This window comes from Octopus sinensis, linkage group LG6 (assembly GCF_006345805.1).
Source record: "Octopus sinensis linkage group LG6, ASM634580v1, whole genome shotgun sequence".
Taxonomy (NCBI): domain Eukaryota; kingdom Metazoa; phylum Mollusca; class Cephalopoda; order Octopoda; family Octopodidae; genus Octopus; species Octopus sinensis.
Genome location: NC_043002.1, coordinates 96,569,366 through 96,594,365, shown reverse-complemented (window position 1 = coordinate 96,594,365; position 25,000 = coordinate 96,569,366). Strand labels below are relative to the sequence as shown.

Below are 25,000 nucleotides of genomic sequence, written 5' to 3'. Positions count from 1 at the left end.
CATGATAACACTTCCAATCAGTTAAGATCAGAAGCCATGAGAGCCACTGTGTGTGTGTGTGTGTATTTGTGTGTCTGCCCCCCCCCCCCCCCCGGGCATCGTTGGTGTGTTTACGTTCCCGTAACTTAGCGGTTCGGTAAAAGTGACCGCAAGAATAAGTACTAGGCTTACAAAGAATAAGTCCTGGGGGTCGATTTGCTCGACTATAATGGCGGTGCTCCAGCTCGGCTGCAGTCAAATGAGTGAAACAAGTAAAAGAGCAAAAGAGTATATGCTTAAGATTCGAGAAAAGAAAGAAACAATGCGTTAAAAAAAAAAGCTATGCTATATTTTTATAACGAAGTTATTCCGCTTTGTAAGATAATTGTCTCCCTTGGATCCGTAACTTTTCGTAACTTAAAAAATAACTGTTTTTCCATAAAACTATAGAAATTTGGTTTCGCTCTGTTCAGGTGTAAGGTCAATCGCTGAACTAATTATGTAATTAAATCGTCCGTAATATATAACTGGTACATACACATCACTGACTATAGCGGAAGCAGGATCAAAACAGATGAGAAAACGAAAGTAATCATATCTTTCACTTGTTTTAGTCATCGGACTGCGGCCATGCTGGGGCGCCATCTTGGACGTTTAGTTCAGCGTTTCTTAACCATTTTTTTTTTTGCCCATGGACCTCTTTGATACCTGCTTTATTCTATTGGACCCTCCAAATCATTTAATAATGCTTTAAAAAATTCTATTATAAGCATTTTATTACATCACTAGCAGTATCGCCCGGCGTTGCTCGGGTTTGTAAGGGAAATAACTATATAAGCATTTTTAGAGAGTTATAGCCAAAACATAGCAAAAAAATGCATTAAAAAAAAAAAAAAAAATGTGATAAATTTTTTTTTTAAATCGTTGACTCATCGTAGACATTTTTAGAGAGTTACTTCCCTATATAATAACGAAAAAATGCATTCAAATGGAAAAAAATGATGGTAAATTTTTTTTTAAATCGTAGACTCATCGTAGACGCGTGCTAATACCCAGAAGGGCTCGATATGACCACGACTATAGATACGTTTCCCGTTTTGGTTAAACTGCACCACAAAATGTGGGAGTAGTAGTTAGGAATCTAAATCGTAGGAGACAGACACACAACTTCCATTTATATATAAAGACTAGCAGTATCGCCCGGCGTTGCTCGGTTTGTAAGGGAAATAACTATATAAGCATTTTTAGAGAGTTACTTCCTTATAAATTCGGGCTTTCTTAGCCATTTTGTTTTGGTGTCTTCAAGCCATGAAGTCGTTGTTCTAAAAGAACGCTGGTTTCCTTCACAACGCATTACGGACGTTGATTTCTTTACACTCCCTTCCCCAAAGCTTCACGAGGGAGGGAAGGGGGAGAGCAAACAGGTGCAGCTGTGAGCGTGGACGCCAACTCCGCCGCCATCGACACACGATGCATTTTATGCATTAAAATGGAATAAAAAATGATGTTAAATTTTTTTTAAATCGTAGACTCATCGTTGACGCGCGCTAATAGTCAGACGGGCTCGATATGAATCACACTATTAAGATACCCGATTTGGTTAAACTGCACCGCAAAATGTGGGAGGAGTTAGGAATCTAAATCGAAGGGGACAGACACTCACACAACTAGAGTTTTATATATATAGACTAGCAGTATCGCCCGGCGTTGCTCGGGTTTGTAAGGGAAATATCTATATAAGCATTTTTAGAGAGTTACTTCCTTTATAGATGCCAATTCGGGCTTTCTCAGACACTCACACAACTAGAGTTTTATATAGATATCATAAAGAATTGTATTAAATAATTGTAAAAATATTTTCTGTATTGTAGAATTATACCCAATTCCTTGCACGTAAATTTTAATAGCGAAATCTTATGTGGACCCCAAAGGGTCATGTGGACCCCGGTTGAGAATCACTGGTTTAGTCAAACAGACCGACTTCTGTACTTATTCTGGTACTTATTCTATCGATCTCTCTTTGCCGAACAGCTAGGTTACGATGACGAAAGATGCAAACACTGGTTGTCAAGCGGTGACGGAGGGGAGGGCAAACACAAACACACAGACATGTGTGTGTGTGTGTGTGTGTGTCGGGATTCTTTCAGTTTCCGTCTACCAAATCCACTCACAAGCTTTTGGTCAGCCTGAGGGTATAAAAGAAAACACTTGCCCAAGGTGCCATGCAATGGAACAGAACCCAGACCCATGTGGTTGGGAAAAAAACCTCTTACCATACAGCCACACCGTCACCTTTGATATACTAAAGAAAAATATTTTCTTCACTGCTCTCAGTTCAAATCATAAGGAGACAAAATATATATTTCTTCAGTTTATGGTTCATTGTTTCACATAAAAATATTTTTATATAGGCGTAGTAGTGGCTGTGTGGTAAGTAGCTTGCTTACCAACCACATGGTTCCGGGTTCATTCCCATTTCATGGCACTTTGGGTAAATGTCTTCTACTATAGCCTTGGGCAACCAAAGCCATGAGTGGATTTGGTAGACGGAAACTGAAAGAAGCCCGTCGTAATTTTATAATGTATATATGTATGTTATGGTTGTCGGTTTGATAAATAAATAAGTCAACATTCTAATATCCTAAAGCTGGTAAATCAACAAAATTATTTCTCCATTTTCTTATTTGTAATGTATATATATATATATATATATATGTGTGTGTGTGTTTATGTGTTTGTGTTTGTCCCTCCACCATCGCTTGACAACCGATGCTGGTCTGTTTACATCCCCGTAACTTAGTGGTTCAGCAAAACAAACCGATAGAATAAATACTAGTCTTACAAAGAATAAGTCCTGGGTCAATTTGATCGACTAAAGGTGGTGCTCCAGCATAGCCACAGTCAAATGACTGAAACAAGTAAAAGAGTAAAGAGTATATGCTGGCAGAAAATTATTTTTCATTTTACCTTCCTATTATGAAACCTCAGAGAAGGTAAGTGGCTTAGTGGTTAGTGTACCAGGCCCATAAGTTTTGTTAGGTCATGGCTTCAATTCTTAAATCAAGTAATGTCTTCTGTCTTTGATTTTCTGTATCTTCATTTCCTATGTCCTTCATTTTCTGTAGCTCCAGTATACATTCAGCTGAAAATAAGTACCAATGACACCTGAGGTTTAACCCCTTACATTTAGGATAAAGGGTAAAGGCCTTCAGTCACAAATGCCCACGGGACTGCACCTAGAAAGTTACCCTCCAAGGCACAAGTCTGGGTAAGGCTGCTGATGGAAGACCAGCAGTTGCCCATGCAAACCAGCCTCCCCTCTCCAAGCCACCAATGTTGTCCAAGTAAAAGACAAAGTCAACTACAGCTTGGAACCAGTGACATTGCAACTCATTTCTACAGCTGAGTGAACAGGAGCAACATAAGATTCCCAGTCTGAGAACTCTAACCACTGAGCCATATCCAGCTGAAATATTCAACCTATTTCATGTTCAAACCAATCAAATCCAGCCTCTCATACCTACCCTACAGTGTCATTCTAAAAATATATAACCATCATCATCATCATTTAACATCCATTGTCCATGCTGGCAAGGGTTGGACAGTTTAACCAGGGCTTGTAAGCCAGAGGGCTGCACCAGACGCCAATCTGATTTGGTATGGTTTTCTATGGTTGGATTGCCTTCCTAACGCCAACCACTCTGAGTGTGTAATGGGTGCTTTTACGTGCCACCAGCACAGGTGCCATTCATGTAATACCAGTATCTGCCATGGAATAATGCCAAAGGTCTTGGTCATTGTTTCTGTGAGACCCAACACTCGAAAGGAACTCAACCACTTGGCCTCCATGAGGCCTAATGCTTGAAAGCAGCTCAGCCACTTTGCTTCCATGAGGCCCAATACGCGAAATGTACTCTTTATGTGCCACCAGCACAGGTACTAGTTATATGATACCAGCATCAGCCATGACTACGATTTGACTTGGCTTGACAGGTCTTCTCAAGTGCAGCATATCGCCAAAGGTTTTGGTCACTAGTCATTGCCTGTGTGAGGCCCAAGTTCGAAGATCATGCTGGGTTAGCTGGTTGAAACATTGAAATTACTATCAACAACATTCTTGTATAAGAATAATAAATTCGTAAAGTATACTAGCCATCTTAACATGGCTAACCACTAGGGGTGGGGGATGTTACTGTAACTTTTTAGCCCCAGGAGATCATCGTCTCCAGCTGGCTTTAGATAGAATCCTGTGCCCTTTAATGATATTCGCAAAGGGAGGTCATCCCCTCTCGAAAACCTAAGAGATATGCATGGACTGCAGTTTCGAGATATTGTCTCTTGTCAACACACGCTAATCGCGGGTTTTCGATAAGAGAGACCTGTTTGTGAATATCTATTTAATGTTTTTCCAGTAACCACTGTCACTGATTTCGAAAAACGGTCTGAAAGCAATAATAAATCTCTGAGCAAGATGTAAACAGTAAGTGCTCGACAACGTAAAGTATACTAGCCATTTTAACATGGCTAACTACAAGGGGTGGGGGGTGTTACTGTAGCTTTTTAGCCCCAGGAGATCATCATCTCCAGCTGGCTTTAGACACAATCCTGTGCCCTTTAATGATATTCGCAAAGGGAGGTCATCCCCTCTCAAAAACCTAAGTGATACGCATACTCTAAAAAGTATAGAGTAACCCATTGTGGCATGTAAAAAGCACCCACTACACTCTTGAAGTGGTTGGTGCTAGGAAGGGCAACCAGCCACAGAAACATTACCAAATCAGATTGGAACCTGGTGCAGCTCCCCAGCTTGCTAGTTTTCAGTCAAACTGTCCAACCCATGCCAGCATGGAAAACGGACGTTAAATTACAATGATGATGATAAAAAACAAACATATATATATACATGTGTGTGTGTGTGTGTGTGCAAATATATATATATATACACCAAGCTTCTTTCAGTTTTCGTCTCCCATATCCACTCACAAGGCTTTTCCCAGCCTAGGGCTATAGTAGAAGACACTTGCCCAAGTTGCCATGTAGTGGAACTGAACCCAGAACTATGTGATTGAGAACCAAACTTTTTACCACACAGCCACACCAGTAGCTTATATGATGTAATAAAATGCTTATCTATAAACATGTACTTAATATTGAAATGCTTAGTTGCACGACACATTTTTCAAAATAAGATTATTAAAGAAATTAAAATTTCAACATTTCAAACTGAAAAAAAAAAAAAAAAGATCTACACCATTATTACCCTAGATAGATTAGCTGTACAATCCTTAGCCTTGACAGCACAGATAAATATACTGGGTGACTGTAATGATAACCACCTACCCCCACAAACACAGGCACACACATACACGTGAGATTATCGTGACACACTGTGGTGAATAACCTTGCAAACAACGTGTCAGAATTTAACATCAGTATGATGTATGTTAAGATATTAAACAAGGACACTTTGAAACTGGAAGCATAATTACGTAGACATGGCGTGACACCAGACTTATGAACTTATGTATAAAATGGGAGTGCCTGTATGGTAAGAAGCTTGCTTCTCAACCACATGGTTCCAGGTTCAGTCCCACTGCGTGGCACCTTGGGCTAGTGTCTTCTACGATAGCATCAGGCTGACCAAAGCCTTGTGAGTGAATTCGGTAGACGGAAACTGAAAGAAGCCCGTCGTATATATTCTTTTTATTCTTTTATTTGGTTCAATCATTTGACAGCAGTCATGCTGGAGCACCGCATTTACTCAAACACATTGATCCCGGACATTCTTATTCTATAGGTTTCTTTTACCGAACTGCTAAGTGACAGGGACATAAACATACCAACATCGGTTGTCAAGCAATGGTGGGGGGGACAAACACAGACACACAAACATATACACATACATACATACATACACACACATACATACATACATACATATAGATATATATGATGGGCTTCTCTCAGTTTCTGTCTACCAAATCTACTCACAAGGCTTTGGTCAGCCTGAGGTTATAGTAGAAGACACTTGCCCAAGGTGGCACGCAGTGGGACGGAAGCATGTGGTTGTTGAACAGTAAGTTTAAACTACATTAACAGCATCAAGCTAAACAGTCTCAGAGGCTACTTATTTTACTGACTCTGAAAGAATGAAAAGCAAAGGACTAGGGCACTGCACCCCACTTCAGTTTCAGCAAGTAAAAAAAAACAATAAGAAACATTAAACCTTTTTTTTAGTTTTTCTATTTTTCCAGGAAGTTCGTATACATCAAGTTATATTATCTGATGGAAACCTTTTTAAGATGGTAAAACATAGGTTTTAAGGGCGATTTTTGGCTGCTACTTCTAGCAGGTCGAATGGTCACACATATTTCCTTTGTTGGCTGTTCTCATGAGAATGAGAATTGCTGAGATAGAGTGTTTAACAACAAAGTGTTTTGCAGTTCATACATATTCAACCAAAAGCTTCAGTTCATGATTCACACCAGTGGTCCACAGCAAGGTTTTGGTCCTCCACTTTTGCTCTGCTGTGATATAATGTACTTAAACATAAATTTATATTTGGTGGTATACAAATATATTCTATTCTTTTACTCTTTTACCTCTTTCAGTCATTTGACTGCAGCCATGCTGGAGCACCACCTGGAAATTATTACATTAAATAGATTTTTTTCGGAGATATTTCTATGTTTTTAGATTTTTCGATTCCCATGTATTTATGGGCCACAACTGAAAATAAAACAATTCTTTACAGTATTTCATGTGAAAGGTTTTCTAAGTCAACTGCTTTGCACGTAAATGTGCAGCTTATACGCGTAAGGTGAAAAATCGATAATTTTTACACGCATGAAATCTCAAGTAAAGTTTATTCAGCGCTTATAAACAGCTGGCATTTACAAGGGCAGGAATTATGTTACAATGTGAATTTCAATTCGGAATCAATTTTTCAAATCAACACAGCTACAATATGCAAGAGCAAATGTATACTGATTTTTTGCCTGAAATAAAATTCTTTGAAATAAATCTTCTCTTAAATGCAACATGACTTCCGTCCAAATCCATGAATAGAATAGTGTGCAGGCTTTTCATGCTCACGGACATTCAAAATATTTCAATGACGTTATGGCCACAGAAGATCTTTCGATTGCTGCTATAACCTATGTACTACACATTATCAATCAAATTATTCGATGAGTCAAAAAAAAGTTATGCGGGATTTCAATTTCTGCTACATAAAAGTCTGCCAGTATTTATGCGTATTGCTTTATTATTGAAGAGGTTTGATAATAGATAAATCAGTATAACATTACCAATTTCGGGTGCAGGAATTTGGGGTTCAGCTCTATGACAACAGTGACACATCTGACACGCCTTACTAATAACTTTCTCTGCGTTATTTCACGGATTTTTGATACTTAAGATGCACTTCCTACAGAGCATTAAAGAATTCTTAGGTCGGGCAGGTAACTTTTATTTTCGGAAAAACTCTTGGTGCTTCAATTATAACACTTATATTTTTTGAATGCATTGGATTGTTGCCTTAATTATTCAGCTTATACATTGCCTAGATAAAGTATTGATTATTTGCCATGACATTCAAGTTGATATTCATCCATGAGTTATGTTATTCATGAGGCTGAAATTGTAACAAGCGTTGAAAATTAACTACAACATAAAGCAGTCTCACGCATACATTCATACCTCTTCTTTCACAAAATTAATTGCTTGGTCCAAACACTCCAACATGTTTTGTCCTACTACGACACTTTGTGATCGGGTTTACGACAGGCCAGTCATTTCAAGGAGTACTTGATCTTTTTGGCAAAACAACTTCTACTTTCAGCTTTTATTAGACAAGGCGATTCTTTCACATTTTCCAGACAGTTGGTAAGTGCTTACGATATCTTTAATCATTCACCTGTAAATGCCTTTTACATGCGCCTTACCTTTGTGATTACTCAATTTGCCATTTTGAGTACAAACACAGCTATTTTGACACTGCCATACATTCCTTAACCAGCTTGCCATGAAGTTTTCCATTTTAATCTAACTCACTGGCTTATCAGTAATTTTTTGTGACTTTCATGGCCGTTGTTAAACTCCAATTAGAATTATTAGTATTCTCCTTAAACAAAAAACATTTTGGGTTAGAAGGTAAAGCTGCCGTAACTGTGGTGTGCAAAGTAAGCAAAACAGTTGTGCACAAATGTTATTACCTCTGTTTGTTGCTTCACAAAGTAACAGGACTGCAGTCATTCAAAGACCTTTGAATAGTCAGTGGTCATGTGTGTAGCACATGGAAGCACTCCGTCGGTTACGACGACGAGGGTTCCGGTTGATCCGAATCAACGGAACAGCCTGCTCGTGAAATTAATGTGTAAGTGCCTGAGCACTCCGCAGACACGTGTACCCTTAACGTAGTTCTCGGGGATATTCAGCGTGACACAGAGAGTGACAAGGCAGGCCCTTTGAAATACAGGTACAACAGAAACAGGAAGTAAGAGTGAGAGAAAGTTGTGGTGAAAGAGTACAGCAGGGATCACCACCATCCCCTGCCGGAGCCTCGTGGAGCTTTAGGTGTTTTCGCTCAATAAGCACTCACAACGCCCAGTCTGGGAATCGAAACCGCGATCCTATGACCGCGAGTCCGCTGCCCTAACCACTGGGCCATTGCGCCTCCACTGCAGCACATACAGGGAGGCATGCTTCAAACATGGTCTGCTTGAAAATGGCCTGCAGTGGATTTGCACATTATCAAAAGCTTCTCTTTTGCAATCCCCTAGCCGTCTACGTGTGCTGTTTGCAGTGTTACTACAGATGTGCGAGGTGGATGATCCAAACTCATTGTGGCTGAAGTTCCAAGATGATCTCTCAGAAGACTACAGACATCAGGCAATATTGCAGTATCCTGAACTGGATGGTACCAGTGATGAGATTTACAATAGAGCACTGACTGACCTCAAGGACAGGGTTATTTCCCTTGGGGGTACTGATTTGCCGACATACGGTTTACCAGCTACACTCTGGTCAGTATACAACACACTTCCTTCAGCAGTCTTGCAAGGAACGTCGTATGACAAAGCGTTTCTTGCCCCATTCGTCAAAGAGGTGGAACCACAACTGCTTCCAGACCAACGCCATGTTTACAACTGTATTGTTAGCAGTGGGCGTCGCCAATCTGGTGGCATTTTCTTCTTGGATGCACCAGGTGGCACTGGAAAAATCTTTTCAATCAAATTAATTGTTGCAAATGCACAGCAAAATGAAGACATAGCGTTAGCTGTAGCCTCTTCTGGGATTGCTGCCAATTTGATGCTAGGTTGGAGAATAGCACATTCCACCTTCCAACTTCCATTGAACTTGGCTCCAGAAGCCCACTCCTGCAACATCAGCAAAAGTTTTGACCAAGGACAAGTACTCCGATGGTGCATTCTTATAGTATGGGATGAGTGCACAATGGCTCACAGAGGAGATTAGAGGCATTAGACCTCTGAGGGATATATGAGATAGTCAGGCTCCAATGGGCTGTGCAATGCCTCTACTGTAAAGTGACAAACTCTTCCTGTCATTCCTAAAGGTACAAGGGCAGATGAAATACAAGTGTGCCTTAAGTACTCACCATTGTGGGGTCATGTTATGACACTTACACTATCCACAAATGTGAGCGTCCAACTTTATGGTGATCGAACTTCTTTCCAGTTTGCTAAAGATATTTTGAAACTTGGTGATGGTAAGGTGCCTTTGGACGTGGCAGGTGAACTAAACATCTCGCCACTTTGTACCATTGTATCTTCTATCAATGAACTAAGGAGAACTACTACAATCTTAACTGGTTGCATGAAAGAGCAGTACTTGCTCCTAAGAACACCACTGTAAGCAAGTTGAATGATCAACTTCTCCATTCTCTACCCGGAAATCATCAAACATTAAAGTCAATTAATAGCATGAGAGACAACAACGAGGCAGTTAATTATCCTGCTTCGGAATTTCTCAACTCACTGGACCCTCCATGTCTTCCTCTACATACATTGCAGCTGAAAGAAGGGATTCCAATAATGCTGCTTCGGAATTTGGAGACACCAAAACTATTATAATGGAACACGACTGGTTGTTAAAAAAAGTTCTTAACCACATTATAGAGGCTACCATAATTTCTGGGAGTGGTAAAAGAGACGATGTTTTCATACCACAAGTTCCTCTCATTCCATCAGGAGCAGCTATTCCTTTCTCCTTTCAGAGGCTTCAATTTCCCATTCGTGTCAGCTTTGCTATGTCAATAAACAAGTCACAAGGTCAGACACTGTCTGTTGCTAGTCTTCTTTTGGATGAGTCATGTTTTTCACATGGACAACTATACGTTGGCTGTTCGAGAGTGGTAAGACCATAGCGGATCTATGTGTGTGTATATATATATATTTATATATATATATATATATATTTATATATATATATATATGAGATCGCTTTTCGTTCTCTCGGAGTAGATAAAATAAAGTACTAATCAAGCACTGCGGTCTTTATACCCATGCCCAGGAGTAGCTGTGTGGTAAGTAGCTTGCTAACCAACCACATGGTTCCGGGTTCAGTCCCACTGCATGGCATCTTGGGCAAGTGTCTTCTGCTACAGCCCCGGGCCGACCAATGCCTTGTGAGTGGATTTGATAGACGGAAACTGAAAGAAGCCTGTCGTATATATGTATATATATATGTATGCGTGTGTGTTTGTGTGTCTGTGTTTATCCCCCTAGCATTGCTTGACAACCAATGCTGGTGTGTTTACATCCCCGTCACCTAGCCGTTCGACAAAAAGAGACCGATAGAATAAGTACTGGGCTTACAAAGAATAAGTCCCGGGGTCGATTTGCTCGACTAAAGGCGGTGCTCCAGCATGGCCGCAGTCAAATGACTGAAACAAGTAAAAGATAAAAGATAAAAGGTAAAAGATGCCCCAAAATTCCATGCCTTATGCTTATAGTAGGAAGGATTATTATTGTTATTACTATTACTCCTACAACCAAGTTTTCAAAGAAACGATGACATCAGCCACAACGGTATTGCTACGTAGTCGTTCAGTCTACTAAAAATAGCAACTAAATCTCCTTCAAAGCATACTCCCAGTGTATTAAAAAGAGAACGGTTACGTTGCTCCTGATTTATAAGACGGGATGTCATGTCTGGACTGCTTTTAATCTTAGGTATAGGTTTGTTCAATCAGAGCTGAAAAAAAAGGACAAGTAACAAATTCCACATCCACATCTTCAGACGGATGTCGATTATATATATGTGTGTGTGTGTGTGTGTGTGTGTGTGTGTGTGTGAGTGAGTGTGTGTGAGTGTGTGAGTGTGTGTGTGTGCGTGTGTGTGTGTGTGTGATCAACTCTGTGATAAAAGCGGACATCAAATAACAACAGTAACGACACTACTTCAAGGAATCCTCTTAGCAGTCAAATTTCCCTTAAATCACACTTTAACAAAAAGAAGAATACATAAAACAATATAACAGTCTCTGGTACACAAAATATGCTTAAAAGGATGAGAGGCAGGACAGTGACGGACAGTTATTAACAACTTAGATCATAACTCTGCTCAATAGAAACGACCGAGGGTTAAACAACAACAGCAAAAACTTCTCTCAAAACGATCGAACACTAAAAACAGACAAAGAAAATAAACAAATTTAAAAATTACCTAATCGGTAAAGTGTCATTTCTATTTTGCTCGGAATATGTTCCTGAGATGCTAAAATATCATCAATATCGAAATACTTCGACGAAGTAGAAGCGAGTCCACTTTGAGCAGAAGACATGTTTGGGTCGAAAACTTTGAAATTGGGCGCCACATTTAATTAGTCGATGAGGTTTTTCGTCTTACACACGCGGTATTCTTAGACCACGAGTACACGTTAATCTCCTGCGAATTATAAATTATTATTTCAAATTAAAAGGAACAAAATTTGAATTCTTATAAAACAACAATTATTCAAAGAATTAAATTTTTATAGATAGAAATAAATACAACTTGGTGTTTTAAATTAAAAGGATATTCACAGAATGATAGAAAAAAAAATCAAAATTGGTTCATATGAGACAAATCTCGTTAATATTTTTCGGATTAATGCCAACGTTTGTGAGTGTGTTATGTACATATGAAGTGAAGGCGCGTGGCTTAGTGGTTAGGGCATTCGGCTCACGATTGTAAGGTCGTGAGTTCGATTCCCGGCGACGCGTTGTGTCCTTGAGCAAGACACTTTATTTCACGTTGCTCCAGTCCACTCAGCAGGCAAAAATGAGTTGTACCTGCATTTGAAAGGGCCGGCCTTGTCACACTCTGTGTCACGCTGAATCTCCCCGAGAACTACGTTAGGGGTACACGTGTCTGTGGATTGCTCAGCCACTTGCACGTTAATTTCACGAGCAGGCTGCTCCGTTGATCATATCAGCGGGGACCCTCGTCGTCGTAACTGACGGAGTGCTCCTATGTACATATATTCTTTTATTCTTTTACTTGATTCAGTCATTTGACGGCAGCCATGCAGGTGTACAGCCCTTAGTCGAACAAATCGACCCCAGGAGTTATTTCTTGTAAGCCTAGTACTTATTCTATCGGCTTTTTGTGAAACCGCTAAGTTACAGTACGTAAACACACCAACATCGGCTATCAAGCGATAGTATGAGGGGGACAAACACAGACACACAAACATATATCTATGCACACACACTCACACGATGGACTTCTTTCAGTTTCCGTCTACCAAATCCGATGTTGGTGTGTTTACGTTCCTGTAACTTAGTGGTTCTGCAAAACTGACTGGTAGAATAAGCACTAGGCTTACAAAGAAGTCTTGGGTTCGATTTCTTCGGCTAAACCCTTTTAAGGCGGTACTCCAGTATGACCGCAGTCAAATGATCGAAACATGCAAAAGAATATATAATGGGTCATATGCCATATGAGTAATAGAGCGGTTATATTTTTTTATATATCGTCGAGCAGTATTTTATTGCTTATGGTATATAACTTGTCAAAATGTTAGCGTCGGTTTCGCGCCGGTTATTCTACCGAGCCAATATTGACGACTCTTCAGACATACCGATCGGAAGCATATAACCTTTTTTATGCTGGGACTATATATATAGAATCTCGGTGACTCGCTATTCATACAAAGAAATGGAATGTTCTTTAAAGAACTTTAATGAACTTTTGATTATCTACATTACTTCATGAGTATAGCCTCAACAACTAGGATGTCTAGAGGACTCACATGTATTTTAGCTGATGAGTACGGGACACGTTTATATGCTGTAATTTTTGCAACTTTTAATAAAACCTGTCCTTGTATGAAACGATCGTACTAAAAACCTATCCATTCTTGTTGCTTCATTCTCGCGTATATATATATATAATATATATATATTATATATATATATATATATATATATATATACATATATATGTTAATAAAATAGAATATATGCATATATATAAAACATATATGTACGTACCTACCTCTACATGTACATATACACGCATATATGTGTACAGGACACCAAAAAGACGTCGAACACATAGAGAGACGAAACACATAGACACAAACCAAGGAACAAAACAAGCAAAAAAAAGGGAGAGATACAGGACAATAAGCACAACGAAAAATCCCCTCTTCAGTCGCTAAGATTTCATCTACTAAACGTTTCGAAGGATATATATATATATATATATATATATATTTCTTTACTACCCACAAGGGGTTAAACACAGAGAGGACAAACAAGGACAGACAAACGGATTAAGTCGATTACATCGACCCCGTGCGTAACTGGTACTTAATTTATCGACCCCGAAAGGATGAAAGGCAAAGTCGACCTCGGCAGAATTTGAACTCAGAACGTAACGGCAGACGAAATACGGCTACGCATTTCGCCCGGCGTGCTAACGATTCTGCCAGCTCGCCGCCAATATAGCTGACTAAAGTCATAACATTGCTCCTCTCTCGGTTATTCAGCCTGACCTTAAAGGAGGCCACTGTTGTCCCTAATATTTCTGTATATGCATCGCTTCGCTGTTATTGAGCGACACCACCTCTACTTCCTAGACTACAACTTCCAAGTTGCATAGACCATTCACAGAGTACTCACTATAAATCCCACATAAGCATGCTGCCTCTACCCTGGGGTAGGTATCTTTTTTTTTTTTTACATTGGGCGCACAGATGAACAAGATCCATCAGTTATGTTTATTGGATATTTCTCTCTACAGAAGCTCTCTTTTCTTTTTACTAACACCGTGCCACTCAGAGTCTATATTCACCAACAGCATAAAACAGGTTGTGCGCTTCCAGCCGTATATCTAAAGAGTCATCAATATTGTGAGGTGCAATAGTCGACGCGAAACTGATAGCATCCTGGCCAGTCATATACTGCTACACACACACACACACACACACATACATACATACATACATGTATATATATATATATATATATATATATATATATAGGCGCGGCTGTGTGGTAAGTAGCTTGCTAACCAACCACATGGTTCCGGGTTCAGTCCCACTGCGTGACACCTTGGGTAAGTGTCTTCTACTATAGCCTCGGGCCGACCAAAGCCTTGTGAGTGGATTTGTTAGACGGAAACTGAAAGAAGCCTGTCGTATATATATATATATATATATATATAGCAATAATAATTCTCTAAATGAGATATAGACAGTAACTGCTCCATAACATAAGGGACTAAAGCCATCTGAATATGGCTAAGGACAGGGCAGGGTGGTGGGGGGTGTTACTGTTGCATTTAGCCCCAGGCGAACATCAACGTCGCCAGATAGGCTTGACACCATCACGGCGTCCTTTATCCTGCAAAGGGAGATAATTCCCCGATGAAGCGGAAACCACACACGGACCTAGGTTTCAAGGTGTATTGCCTATTATCAACGTGTGGTAGGCACCGCTTCCTCGACGAAAAATTCACTCTGCAGGATATTTATATATAGATTTTCAAACAAAATACATTTGCTGATTTCGAAAATCTGTTCGACAGCAACAATAATTCTCTAAATGAGATATAGACAGTAACTGCTCCATAACATAAGGGACTAAAGCCATCTGAATATGGCTAGGGACAGGGCAGGGTGGTGGGGGTGTTACTGTTGCATTTAGCCCCAGGCGAACATCAACGTCGCCAGATAGGCTTGACACCATCACGGCGTCCTTTATCCTGCAAAGGGAGATAATTCCCCGATGAAGCGGAAACCACATTTAGCCCCAGGCTAAAGGACGCCGTGATGGTGTCAAGCCTATCTGGCGACGTTGATGTTCGCCTGGGGCTAAATGCAACAGTAACACCCCCACCACCCTGCCATGTCCCTAGCCATATTTTTTAAGAGAGATAGAATTCCTTTCTGATAGATTTTTTTCTCTTATCTGATAAGAGAAAAAAATCTATAAGAAAGGAACTCTATCTCTCTTAAAAAATTTCTTTTGATAAGCATAACAAATGCGCAACCGGTAAAAAGAACTTTCACCTAATTAAATACACTCTCCCTTACTTAAATTATTTTGTCAGCATTTTCTTCATTTCCTTTTTTTATATATCATAACTCGTGTTCCACATCTCCTTTTTTAAATATATAATATATCAACTTAGATAAACTTAGATATGTTTCGACCAAAGATTGGTCCAGGCCATGTCTAACTTAATAGCACCACCTGATAGGATTATTTGAATCCTGTTTAAGTCAAGTTTTGTTTATGGTCCATTCAAGTAGTGAGTTTTTGTTGGGTGAGTTGTATCCAATTATGGGTGGCTTATCCGGTATTCCTTGAAGGGATCTATCCAGACTCCGTTTAAAGTTGATGGGATCCTTTTCCTCTTTGATCTCTTTCGGGACAATGTTAAATAGGGCACGGCCTGTTGAGGAAAAGAAATTATGTTGCAGTGTACATGTATGCTGTGATCTTGAATTGGGCAGGGGACGTATGGCCCGTGGTCCCAGTCTTGGATGAACCTTGAAGCTAATGTTCAGGTCGTTTGGGCAAAGTTGGCGGTATATTCTCCACATCGTACAAATGATGTACCGCTCACGGCGACGCTGGAGAGAGTAGAGTTTCAAGGCTTTAAGGCGATCCCAATAATCGAGAGCAGCCATGCCTTCAATTCGTTTAGTGAGTGCCCTCTGGGGTGATTCAATCCTCGAGATGTTTTGTCTTGTATGGGGAGACCACAGTGGGCAGCAGTATTCGAGGTGTGGCCGTACAAAGGAGGAGTAAAGTGGTATGATGACACCTTGTTCTCTGGACCGGAAAGTTCTTAAGATCCAGGAACTCATCCTACGAGCTATATCGACCTTCTTGTTGATGTGTGCACTCCAACTGAGATCGTCATCAACAATTACACCCAGGTCTCTGATATTGTTAGAGGCTGAAGGAAGAGAGTATGGCTGTTTTAGTAAGGAATTTCTTCCAAAATGCATCAGCTCAAATTTTCCCTCGTTCAGTTGCATTTTGTTTCTGTCTGCCCATTGACTCACAGCATATAGATCAGACTGGAGTTGATATATATATATATATCAGAGAGTTTGTACGTGTGTGTGTGCGCGTATGTTCCTTATGCATTCCAAACCGAGTTGCCGGTTTTGACGTATGGCGTATCAAAAGATTCAGTAACCTTTTGGCTACCAACTAAACTATATTTTCATTCACTTATTTATATTACAAAAAATTAACATTATCAATTTTCTTTTAGTCACCTATCGTGAATGACATCTTATACCACCACTACAACGATGATGACGTCACATTTTCTATATATATTCGCGCGATCGTTATGTACGTTAGGCCAATGACTGACAAGTATATGTGTGTGACGGTGTTTGTGTCTGTCTGTATACATACATTTTTGTGACGACTGGCACACACACACACACACACATACATCTAATGACACGGACAGACACACACAGGAACAGAGATAAGCTTGAGGCGTGCGTTAATGCATGTGTGTATGTCTTAGTTTCATGTATGTGACTCCTCCCACCCGCCCACCCATCCAACAGTGAAACGCGCTGATATTGGAAGTTACAACGACTAGGTTTCCTTAGAAAGTGAAAATAGTTTCACACTTTCAATTTCGACAAAAATTACAGTGTTCGATTATGAGACTGATGATGTGTGAATAATGAAAGTAATGTTTCTCCGAATTATTCACGTCTGTATTATAATAAAGAAAATTGCTTAGGCGATCTTCATTTTGACTTGCAGAGCTGTCATCTGCGTTTGTTAATTTCCGTAATTTGTTTTATTTATTTACTTTTGTTTCCAAGTGACAGAGAGGATAAAATGAAAGGTGTACGTGTATATGAAATGGGCGTGTGTGTGAGAGACAGCGAGAGAGAGAGGAAGGGAGAAAGAAAGAGAGAGAGAAAGGAAGGAAGGGAGAAAGAGAGAGAGAGAAGAAAGGAGAAAGAGAGAGGAAGGGAGAAAGAGAGAGAGAGAAACAAAGAGAGTGACTGAAGGGGTGTGTTGTCATATATACGTACATACATCAATACATATGCATATATCATTTTTGTATGTATATGTGCGTGTGTGTGAGAGAGATAGAGAGAGTGAGTGAGTGAACGTGTATGAGTAAGTGGCACTCACTCACTCTCATATTCTCTCTCTCTCACACACACACACACACGCACGCACGCACACACACGTCCAGAGTGTTCATACACGTTCATACATTTTTCACTTTCTCCTCTCTTTCACTTTAAAACAAAAGAAAATAAATTTAAAAACTTTACACCGCTGCGACATAGCCGCTGCTTATTATCTATCTACCAAATAAACTGTTTTTCACTCAACAGCTCTTTTTTACAACTAAAATAACCTCGGCAACTATGTTAGGTCGCACGATTTTCAGGTCATTTTCGGACACTATTTCAATTTGCTTCTGATGCTTCACTTTCGTCCGATGTTTCACACATGCGTAGAATTCTACTCAGACAAGCATTTATGAAAAGGTACACATAAATATTGTATTAAAATAATCCACAATAAAAAATTACATTAAAAGACATCCATTTCTCTACATGTTATGAGGAAATAAGTCACTCTCTCCCTCTCTCTCTGTCTCTCTCTCCCTTCTTCACGCATAAAAAATGTATTTATATGTATTTATGGGCGAAGGTAAAGAATACGTACAGCCGGTGTTTAGGTTTAGGGCTAGGTATTCTTTGGGTTTAGGTGTTTAGGTTTAGGTATTCTTTACCTCCACCTATTTATGTACAAGTATGTGAAAGATAGTGTGTGTGTGTGTGAGAGAGAGAGACAGAGAGAGAGGGGGAGGAAAGACAGAGAGAGAGCAACCGGGTGAATGACACTTACACATACATGCAAAAAGTTCATACATCACAACACACACTTCTCTCTCACTCTCTCTCTCACTCTCTCTCTCACTCTCTCTCTCTCATACACACACACACACACACACACACACACACGTCCATTTCATATACTCGTACACTTTCAATTTCTCCTCTCTTTTACTTTTTCCTCTCACTTCAAAGCAAATGTCACTTTTTTATTTTATCCTCTCTTTCAATTTCTGCTCTCTTCAAAGCATAAAGAAATTAAAATAATTTTACGGAAATTATCGAACAATCATATGATCCTATAAATGTTGAGTTAACAATTTTGCTTCTTCAAACGAAAGAATGTCACAAAATAACTTCCTTTGACACACACACACACACACACACACACACACACACACACAAACACACACACACACACACACATATACACACTCTAGGTAAAACTTATGTGCGAATTATGTTTTTTCTTGCAGTGTGCACGAGCAAATTTAAAGCTGAGTGGATGAGGTGGGGGAAGAGGCACTGAGTGTTTTTTTAAGAAAAATTAAACTATAAAAAGTATATGTATTTCCCAGATTCGTAATCTCTGTATTTTTCTACGTAGATAACAAAAAAAAAAAAATTCGAAAAAGTTACAAATTACGAAATTTCAGTGAGGATGGGGGGGGGGATTAAGATTTTGAAAACGTGATTTCTGGACAAAATCGTATTAACCCCCCCTTTAATACGATGAAACAATACTTATTGTTTTAAAAACTCATTACTCTTTACTTGTTTCAGTCATTTGACTGCGGCCATGCTGGAGCACCGCCTTTAGTCGAGCAAATCGGCCCCTGGACTTATTCTTTTGTAAGCCCAGTACTTATTCTATCGTTCTATTTTGCCAAACCGCTAAGTGACGGGGACGTAAACACACCAGCATCAGTTGTCAAGCAATGCTAGGAGGACAAACACATATATATATATACATATATACGACAGGCTTCTTCCAGTTTCCGTCTACCAAATCCACTCACAAGGCATTGGTCGGCCCGGGGCTATAGCAGAAGACACTTGCCCAAGATGCCACGCAGTGGGACTGAACCCGGAATCATGTGGTTGGTTAGCAAGCTACTTACCACACAGCCGCTCCTGCACCTAGTCGGCCCGAGGCTATAGCAGAAGACACTTGCCCAAGATGCCACGCAGTGGGACTGAACCGGAACCATGTGGTTGGTTAGCAAAAAGGAATAAATAAGTTTACGAATTCTGCAAACTAGGTTTTTGCAAGCGGATTGATGACGTACAATAGGCGATCGGATGACCAGGTTCATAAATCTTTCTACGTGTGACGTGATCTTAATTTTAATGGTATTGATTTTATTGGTACTGCATCATATGGTTGAATAGTTGTTTGTAGTTGTTCTCATTAAGTTGTCTTACTAAGCATCTCACAACACCGTCACATCAACAAACGTTGACAATAGGTTAATCGATATAGCCATGGCACATTGACAGGGTATGTTTTATTTCAATTGTGTATCGGTAATCGAAATATTTATTTCAAGATCTAATTCTCTTTAAAGTGTAACGGCATTTAAATCTGAAACCGCGTTAGTTCAGTAACGAGAAACAGGCCACATCATATCAAGTGATCTACACTGAATTATGACCAACAGTATTTCAGCTGCAATCGTACGATCGATGGAATTTTCGATGATTTTCCTGCCAACATATAGCCATAAAATAAAGAATCGCGAGACAATCAATGCAGGGGTTGAGAGAGGTTTTTGACAGGACAAACAAACACAGGATTTTCAGTCAATTAAAAACAAATCACTTCGTCAACAATGCACTTCTCCAAACATCGACACAGGACATTCTTAATTCTCACCTCTCGCCACACGAAGATATAGTTAATTCTTATCTAACATAAGGGCCGGATTAAGACCTATAGAGGCCCTAAACACTTAAAAGACTTGGGCGCCCATATATATATATATGAAATTCAAAATGTAAACAATAATAAATTATAATGTATCTTTTTTTTACTTTTCCGAATGAAACAAAAGTAACAGTAAGATGGAAAATAATGTTTATTACCCTCGCCTTAGCGAAGACGGGGGTAACAAGTATTATATTCAGTATGTTCGTTTGTTTGTCCGTGGACAAGCTATCTCAAGAACCGCCGGATTGATTCGGATGAAACTTTCAGGAATGTTTGGCCTCATGACTGGCACGAACTGATTAGATTTTGAGATCGATCCGGTACCGGACAAGGATTCTGGATTATTTTTTCTGTGTTTTTTTATTTAATTTTTGAGAGCGGTCGAGTTCATTTTTAGTATTCTCATTTGTGAGAGCAGTCGAGTTTATTTCAGACTAGCAGTATCGCCCGGCGTTGCTCGGGTTTGTAAGGGAAATAACTATATAAGCATTTTTAGAGAGTTACTTCCCTTATATAAACCGCGCGAAAATACATTAAAAATGCGGAAAAATTATGGTAATTTTTTTTTTAATCATAGACTCATCGTAGACGCGCGCTAATACACAGAAGGGCTCGATATGAATCACGACTATAAGATACTCGCTTTTGGTTAAACTGCACGGCAAAATGTGGGAGTAGTTAGGAATCTAAATCGGTGTAGACAGACACACAACTACATTTTTATATATAAAGATATTCTCATTTTAAAAATCAAATTTGGCTAATCGTTGAAAGTACGTTGGTGTTGTCGTTAGTGTTGTATTTGAGTCAGTTGAGTTTGAAGTGTATACGCTCCATGTGAGTACTGTTATTGTTAAACTGTTATTTATTGAATTGTTGGATTGTTGTTACCTGAAATTGTTGAACTTGTTGTTAACTGATTTTTTAAAATTTTCTTCCCCATTTATGGGTGAAGTTGTGAACAATATTGTGATGGAAGGTACACCAGTGCAAGCGGGTAGTTATGCCGCGGTGACTGGCAAAAGCCTATCAGCAAAGGTAATGCAAGTTGGAGAATTTACATTGAAGGAGAAAAACTTCAAGAAATATAATGATTTATTGAGAAAGGAGGGAGATAGCCTGAGGTTGACGCCTCCCCAAAAGTGACGGAAAAGATGGAGAAAACAATTGTATACAGAACGTTGAATATTGCAACGAAAAAAGTGGAAATAGCAGCAGTGGAGGCGGTCGAGGAATGCCTGAGAGAAGTTAAGAATGTAACGACATACTACAGAGGAAGGAAATACGGCACAGTGGAGGTACGCTTCGTGAGTGAAGAGAAAGCAAGAAAATACTCAACTGTGCCTTTCAGATCAGCGGAGTGGGCACTACTACCGACATACTGTGACAAACGTGCGGCTAGAGTAAGAACAGGTAGAGTGCCCCAAGAAACTGATGCGGCGTGACTGGTGGCAGCCATCCTCTTCAATACAGAGGAGGATACCCAAATATTGAAAATATCGAGAACTACGGAGGTGAACTGCTGGGGGTATGGACTGGAGGTATCGGTTCATATAAGCTTGCCAGACCTCCACAAAATTGCGAAAAACTGGTACTGCCAGACGAAACAAGGTTAAGAATTGTGGAAGACCGCCTGTATGTTTCCTATGTGGAGTAAGGGGACACATGAAAGCTAAGTGTCCCCAGAAATACGAAGAGGAGGAGACAGAGAAGGAATATCAGGAAGAAGAGGGTACAACCGTAGCGGAGGAGAAAATAGAAGAGCAATATACATTGGTAAAAAGGAAGAAGAGTAATATAGAATCACCACCAAAAAGTCCGAGGAAGAAAACAAAGGCAAGTGGAGAGGAGACGCAGAGGGAAAAACAAGAGAATACGAATGAGAAGAGAAAAACTGAAAAGTCAATAAAAGTGAGGAACGAACGCAGAGACCATCAACTAGCAAGGATGAAGGAGTACAGAAGAGAAAGGAAAATAAAGAGAGATGATAGCAACACAGAATGAGACAGAGTTAGATAGAAATGCCAGCGGTAGTAGAGAGGCTGGCGAGGAGAGAAGGAGAGTGACACAAAAAGAGAGGAACCTGAGAATAATGGTGGAATACACAAAAAGTGTAGAGATAGAGAAAAAGGTTGCCAAGATGAAGAACGTTATCAGAATGAAATTAGCGGCCAAAGAGAATAATGAAGGTTTGAAAGCTGTTTTGCTTGAAAAAGAAAGAGGAGATAGATTGAGGGAGTTGTTTGGGGAAAGGATAGAGATGGCAGCGATACAGATTTGTTACGACGAATTGCCGCCGGAGGTGGCCTTCGAAGATTTAATGGAGTATATTTAAGAAAAAAAAGGAAGCCAACAGATGCAAGACAGATATTGAACTTTCAATAAATCTTCATTTAAAAACAGTAAAATGGAACTGCTTGCCTATGGGGGATAGGTGAGCCATTCCATCATCATTTTTCATTATATCCATAATTCATTCGATTTGTGTTTTTATGTACCCCATTGTACTGTTTTGTCTGTTTTGTGTTGTCCCTTCTTTATAGAGGTCTTGTGCCTGTTATGTAATCATCACAACAAACATGAACAATCAACGTTGCCCATTGTCTCCCTTGATACAAGGACATCCAGTAAGTTTCCCGCCACAAGAAATACCTTGTACAACAACAGCAGTCTAATAAAGTATCTCGTATCGTTAAGACGTTTTTTCAGTCTCTCTCATTTTCTTAATCTTTCATACTAAGTACTCACTACTTCCTTTAATAATCAATACATTATATATATATATAACAACAACAGTGCCTAATAAAAGAAATCAGGACGTTGGTGTTGCATTGGCGGGCGTTTGCGCTCTCTGAGTGAACTTGCTTTTGTATACTTCTATTTTATTTATATTTGGAAAGTTTTCTCCTACTTTTTTTCAGTTGCAGAGTCTTTGAACAGATCCTCACCATGACACCATGAATACTTCGAAATTATATTTCCGATCATATAAACAACTTAGAATATTATTTCAGCAAGTTTGAAGAGATTTCTTTTGTGCCGTAAACCATTTACCATTTCTCTTGTGCTCCCCAGTACATACACACACCTTCACTTGATGCTCAAAGCATGTTCTTAGTTTGCTTAATGGTACCAGCAATAACAGCCTCCGACAAGTAACAATTGAAAATATTGTATAAATAAATGATTTCTCCGAAAACTTCAATTGATTTTAATAATGGGGCAACAGCCCGCAGCCTAAGCCACCTCTACTAATTATTCAACGCCTATTTAACCAACACTAAAAATGTATGATATAACCTCCGATTATACAAGATGTTTTTTGTTGTTGTTGTTTTTTTTTTAATATCAGCAATAAGAATATACGCGCAAATGAGCTAGAAAACAAAATATTACCCAGTGAAAAACTTAACTTTAACTTAGTAAGTGCATAACATTTGAAATGTGTCATGTACTTAGTTTAGCTTGAGTGCCCATTCTTATGTTGTATCAGCTTTTGTAATTTCCACGGACGAACAAGTGTTTATTGTTGGATTTTTAATGTCTCAATGGTTATAGTTTGTGCGACAAACAACATTTTTGTCATTTGTGGTTTGTCATTTCTCTTTAGCTGGATGACTATGTTGAAAAATAAATTTGATCACATTCAAAGAGAGTATCTTTGTCAGTCTATGAACTTTACAGCCGACCCTCGTTCACCAATAAGAATAAAATTCGTATTTAAACAAAGATGGTTATACAGGATAACATGAAGCCATAAAGAACAACATACCACAAACATATACATTTCATCAACAAAAAAACCTAAAAACCACCAGTTTAAAAACACTCACATTTTTTACCTGTTACTATCCATTATCTGCAATAAACGTTCTTACTTTATAAACACGAACGTATGCTCTTTCTACAACACATTATTCAATTGGTTTTGTAAAACACGATAATGCCTATGTATATTATCAGGAACGTGTTTTTATTTAAATTTTGCCTTGATTGATGTTGGAATTTAAGATGCTACATTCTGTGATAAATTCTGTCGTATTTCAAGCTTGTATTCACTAATCACGCATTATGTAATTATTTTTGCATTAGTCTACCAATTAGATCGGAAGCGGTCTTTTTTTCTTTTGGTATGAGGAAATAAATAAAATGTTTATATGTAAGGCGTAAGAGTGGCTGTGTGGTAAGTAGCTTGCTTACGAACCACATGGTTCCGGGTTCAGTCCCACTGCGTGGCACTTTGGGCAAGTATCTTCTACTATAGCCTCGGGCCGACCAAAGCCTTGTGAGTGGATTTGGTAGACGGAAACTGAAAGAAGCCCGTTGTTTATATGTATATAATATAATTTTTCTGAATCTTCAGATTTTTCTATATGCTAGACCACTGGTTTTAAATTGATATTAATCGAATTAATATTTAATTTTTCATCATTATTATTTTAAATTTATATATATATGCGTGTGTGTGTGTGTATTTGTGTGTCGGTGTTTGTCCCCTCAACATCGCTTGACAACCGATGCTGATGTGTTTACGTCCCCGTAACTTAGCGGTTCGGCAAAAGAGACCCAAAGAATAAGTACTAGGCTTACAAAGAATAAGTCCTGGGGTCGATTTGTTCGACTACTAAAGGCAGTGCTCCAGCATGGCCACAGTCAAATGACTGAAACAAGTAAAAGGGTAAAAGTGTGAAAGAGTAATGCCAATTCCTTCAATTTTCATTCCACAAACATTT

At 39.2% G+C, this 25,000-nt stretch overlaps 1 protein-coding gene across 2 annotated transcripts in view; it reads right to left on the bottom strand.

Moving 5' to 3' along the window:
* Window positions 1-25,000, bottom strand: part of LOC115213311 (DNA replication complex GINS protein PSF3-like) — a 53,857-nt gene that overhangs the window by 5,715 nt on the left and 23,142 nt on the right. Inside the window, exon 2 of one of the 2 annotated variants that reach the window (XM_029782245.2) lies at window positions 11,668-11,889. The exons of the other annotated variant lie outside the window; for it this stretch is intronic. Within the exon in view, the coding sequence (XP_029638105.1) occupies window positions 11,668-11,785 (118 nt within the window). The 5' untranslated portion in view covers window positions 11,786-11,889. The remainder of the gene's footprint in view (window positions 1-11,667; window positions 11,890-25,000) is intronic. 2 annotated transcript variants of the gene reach the window in all.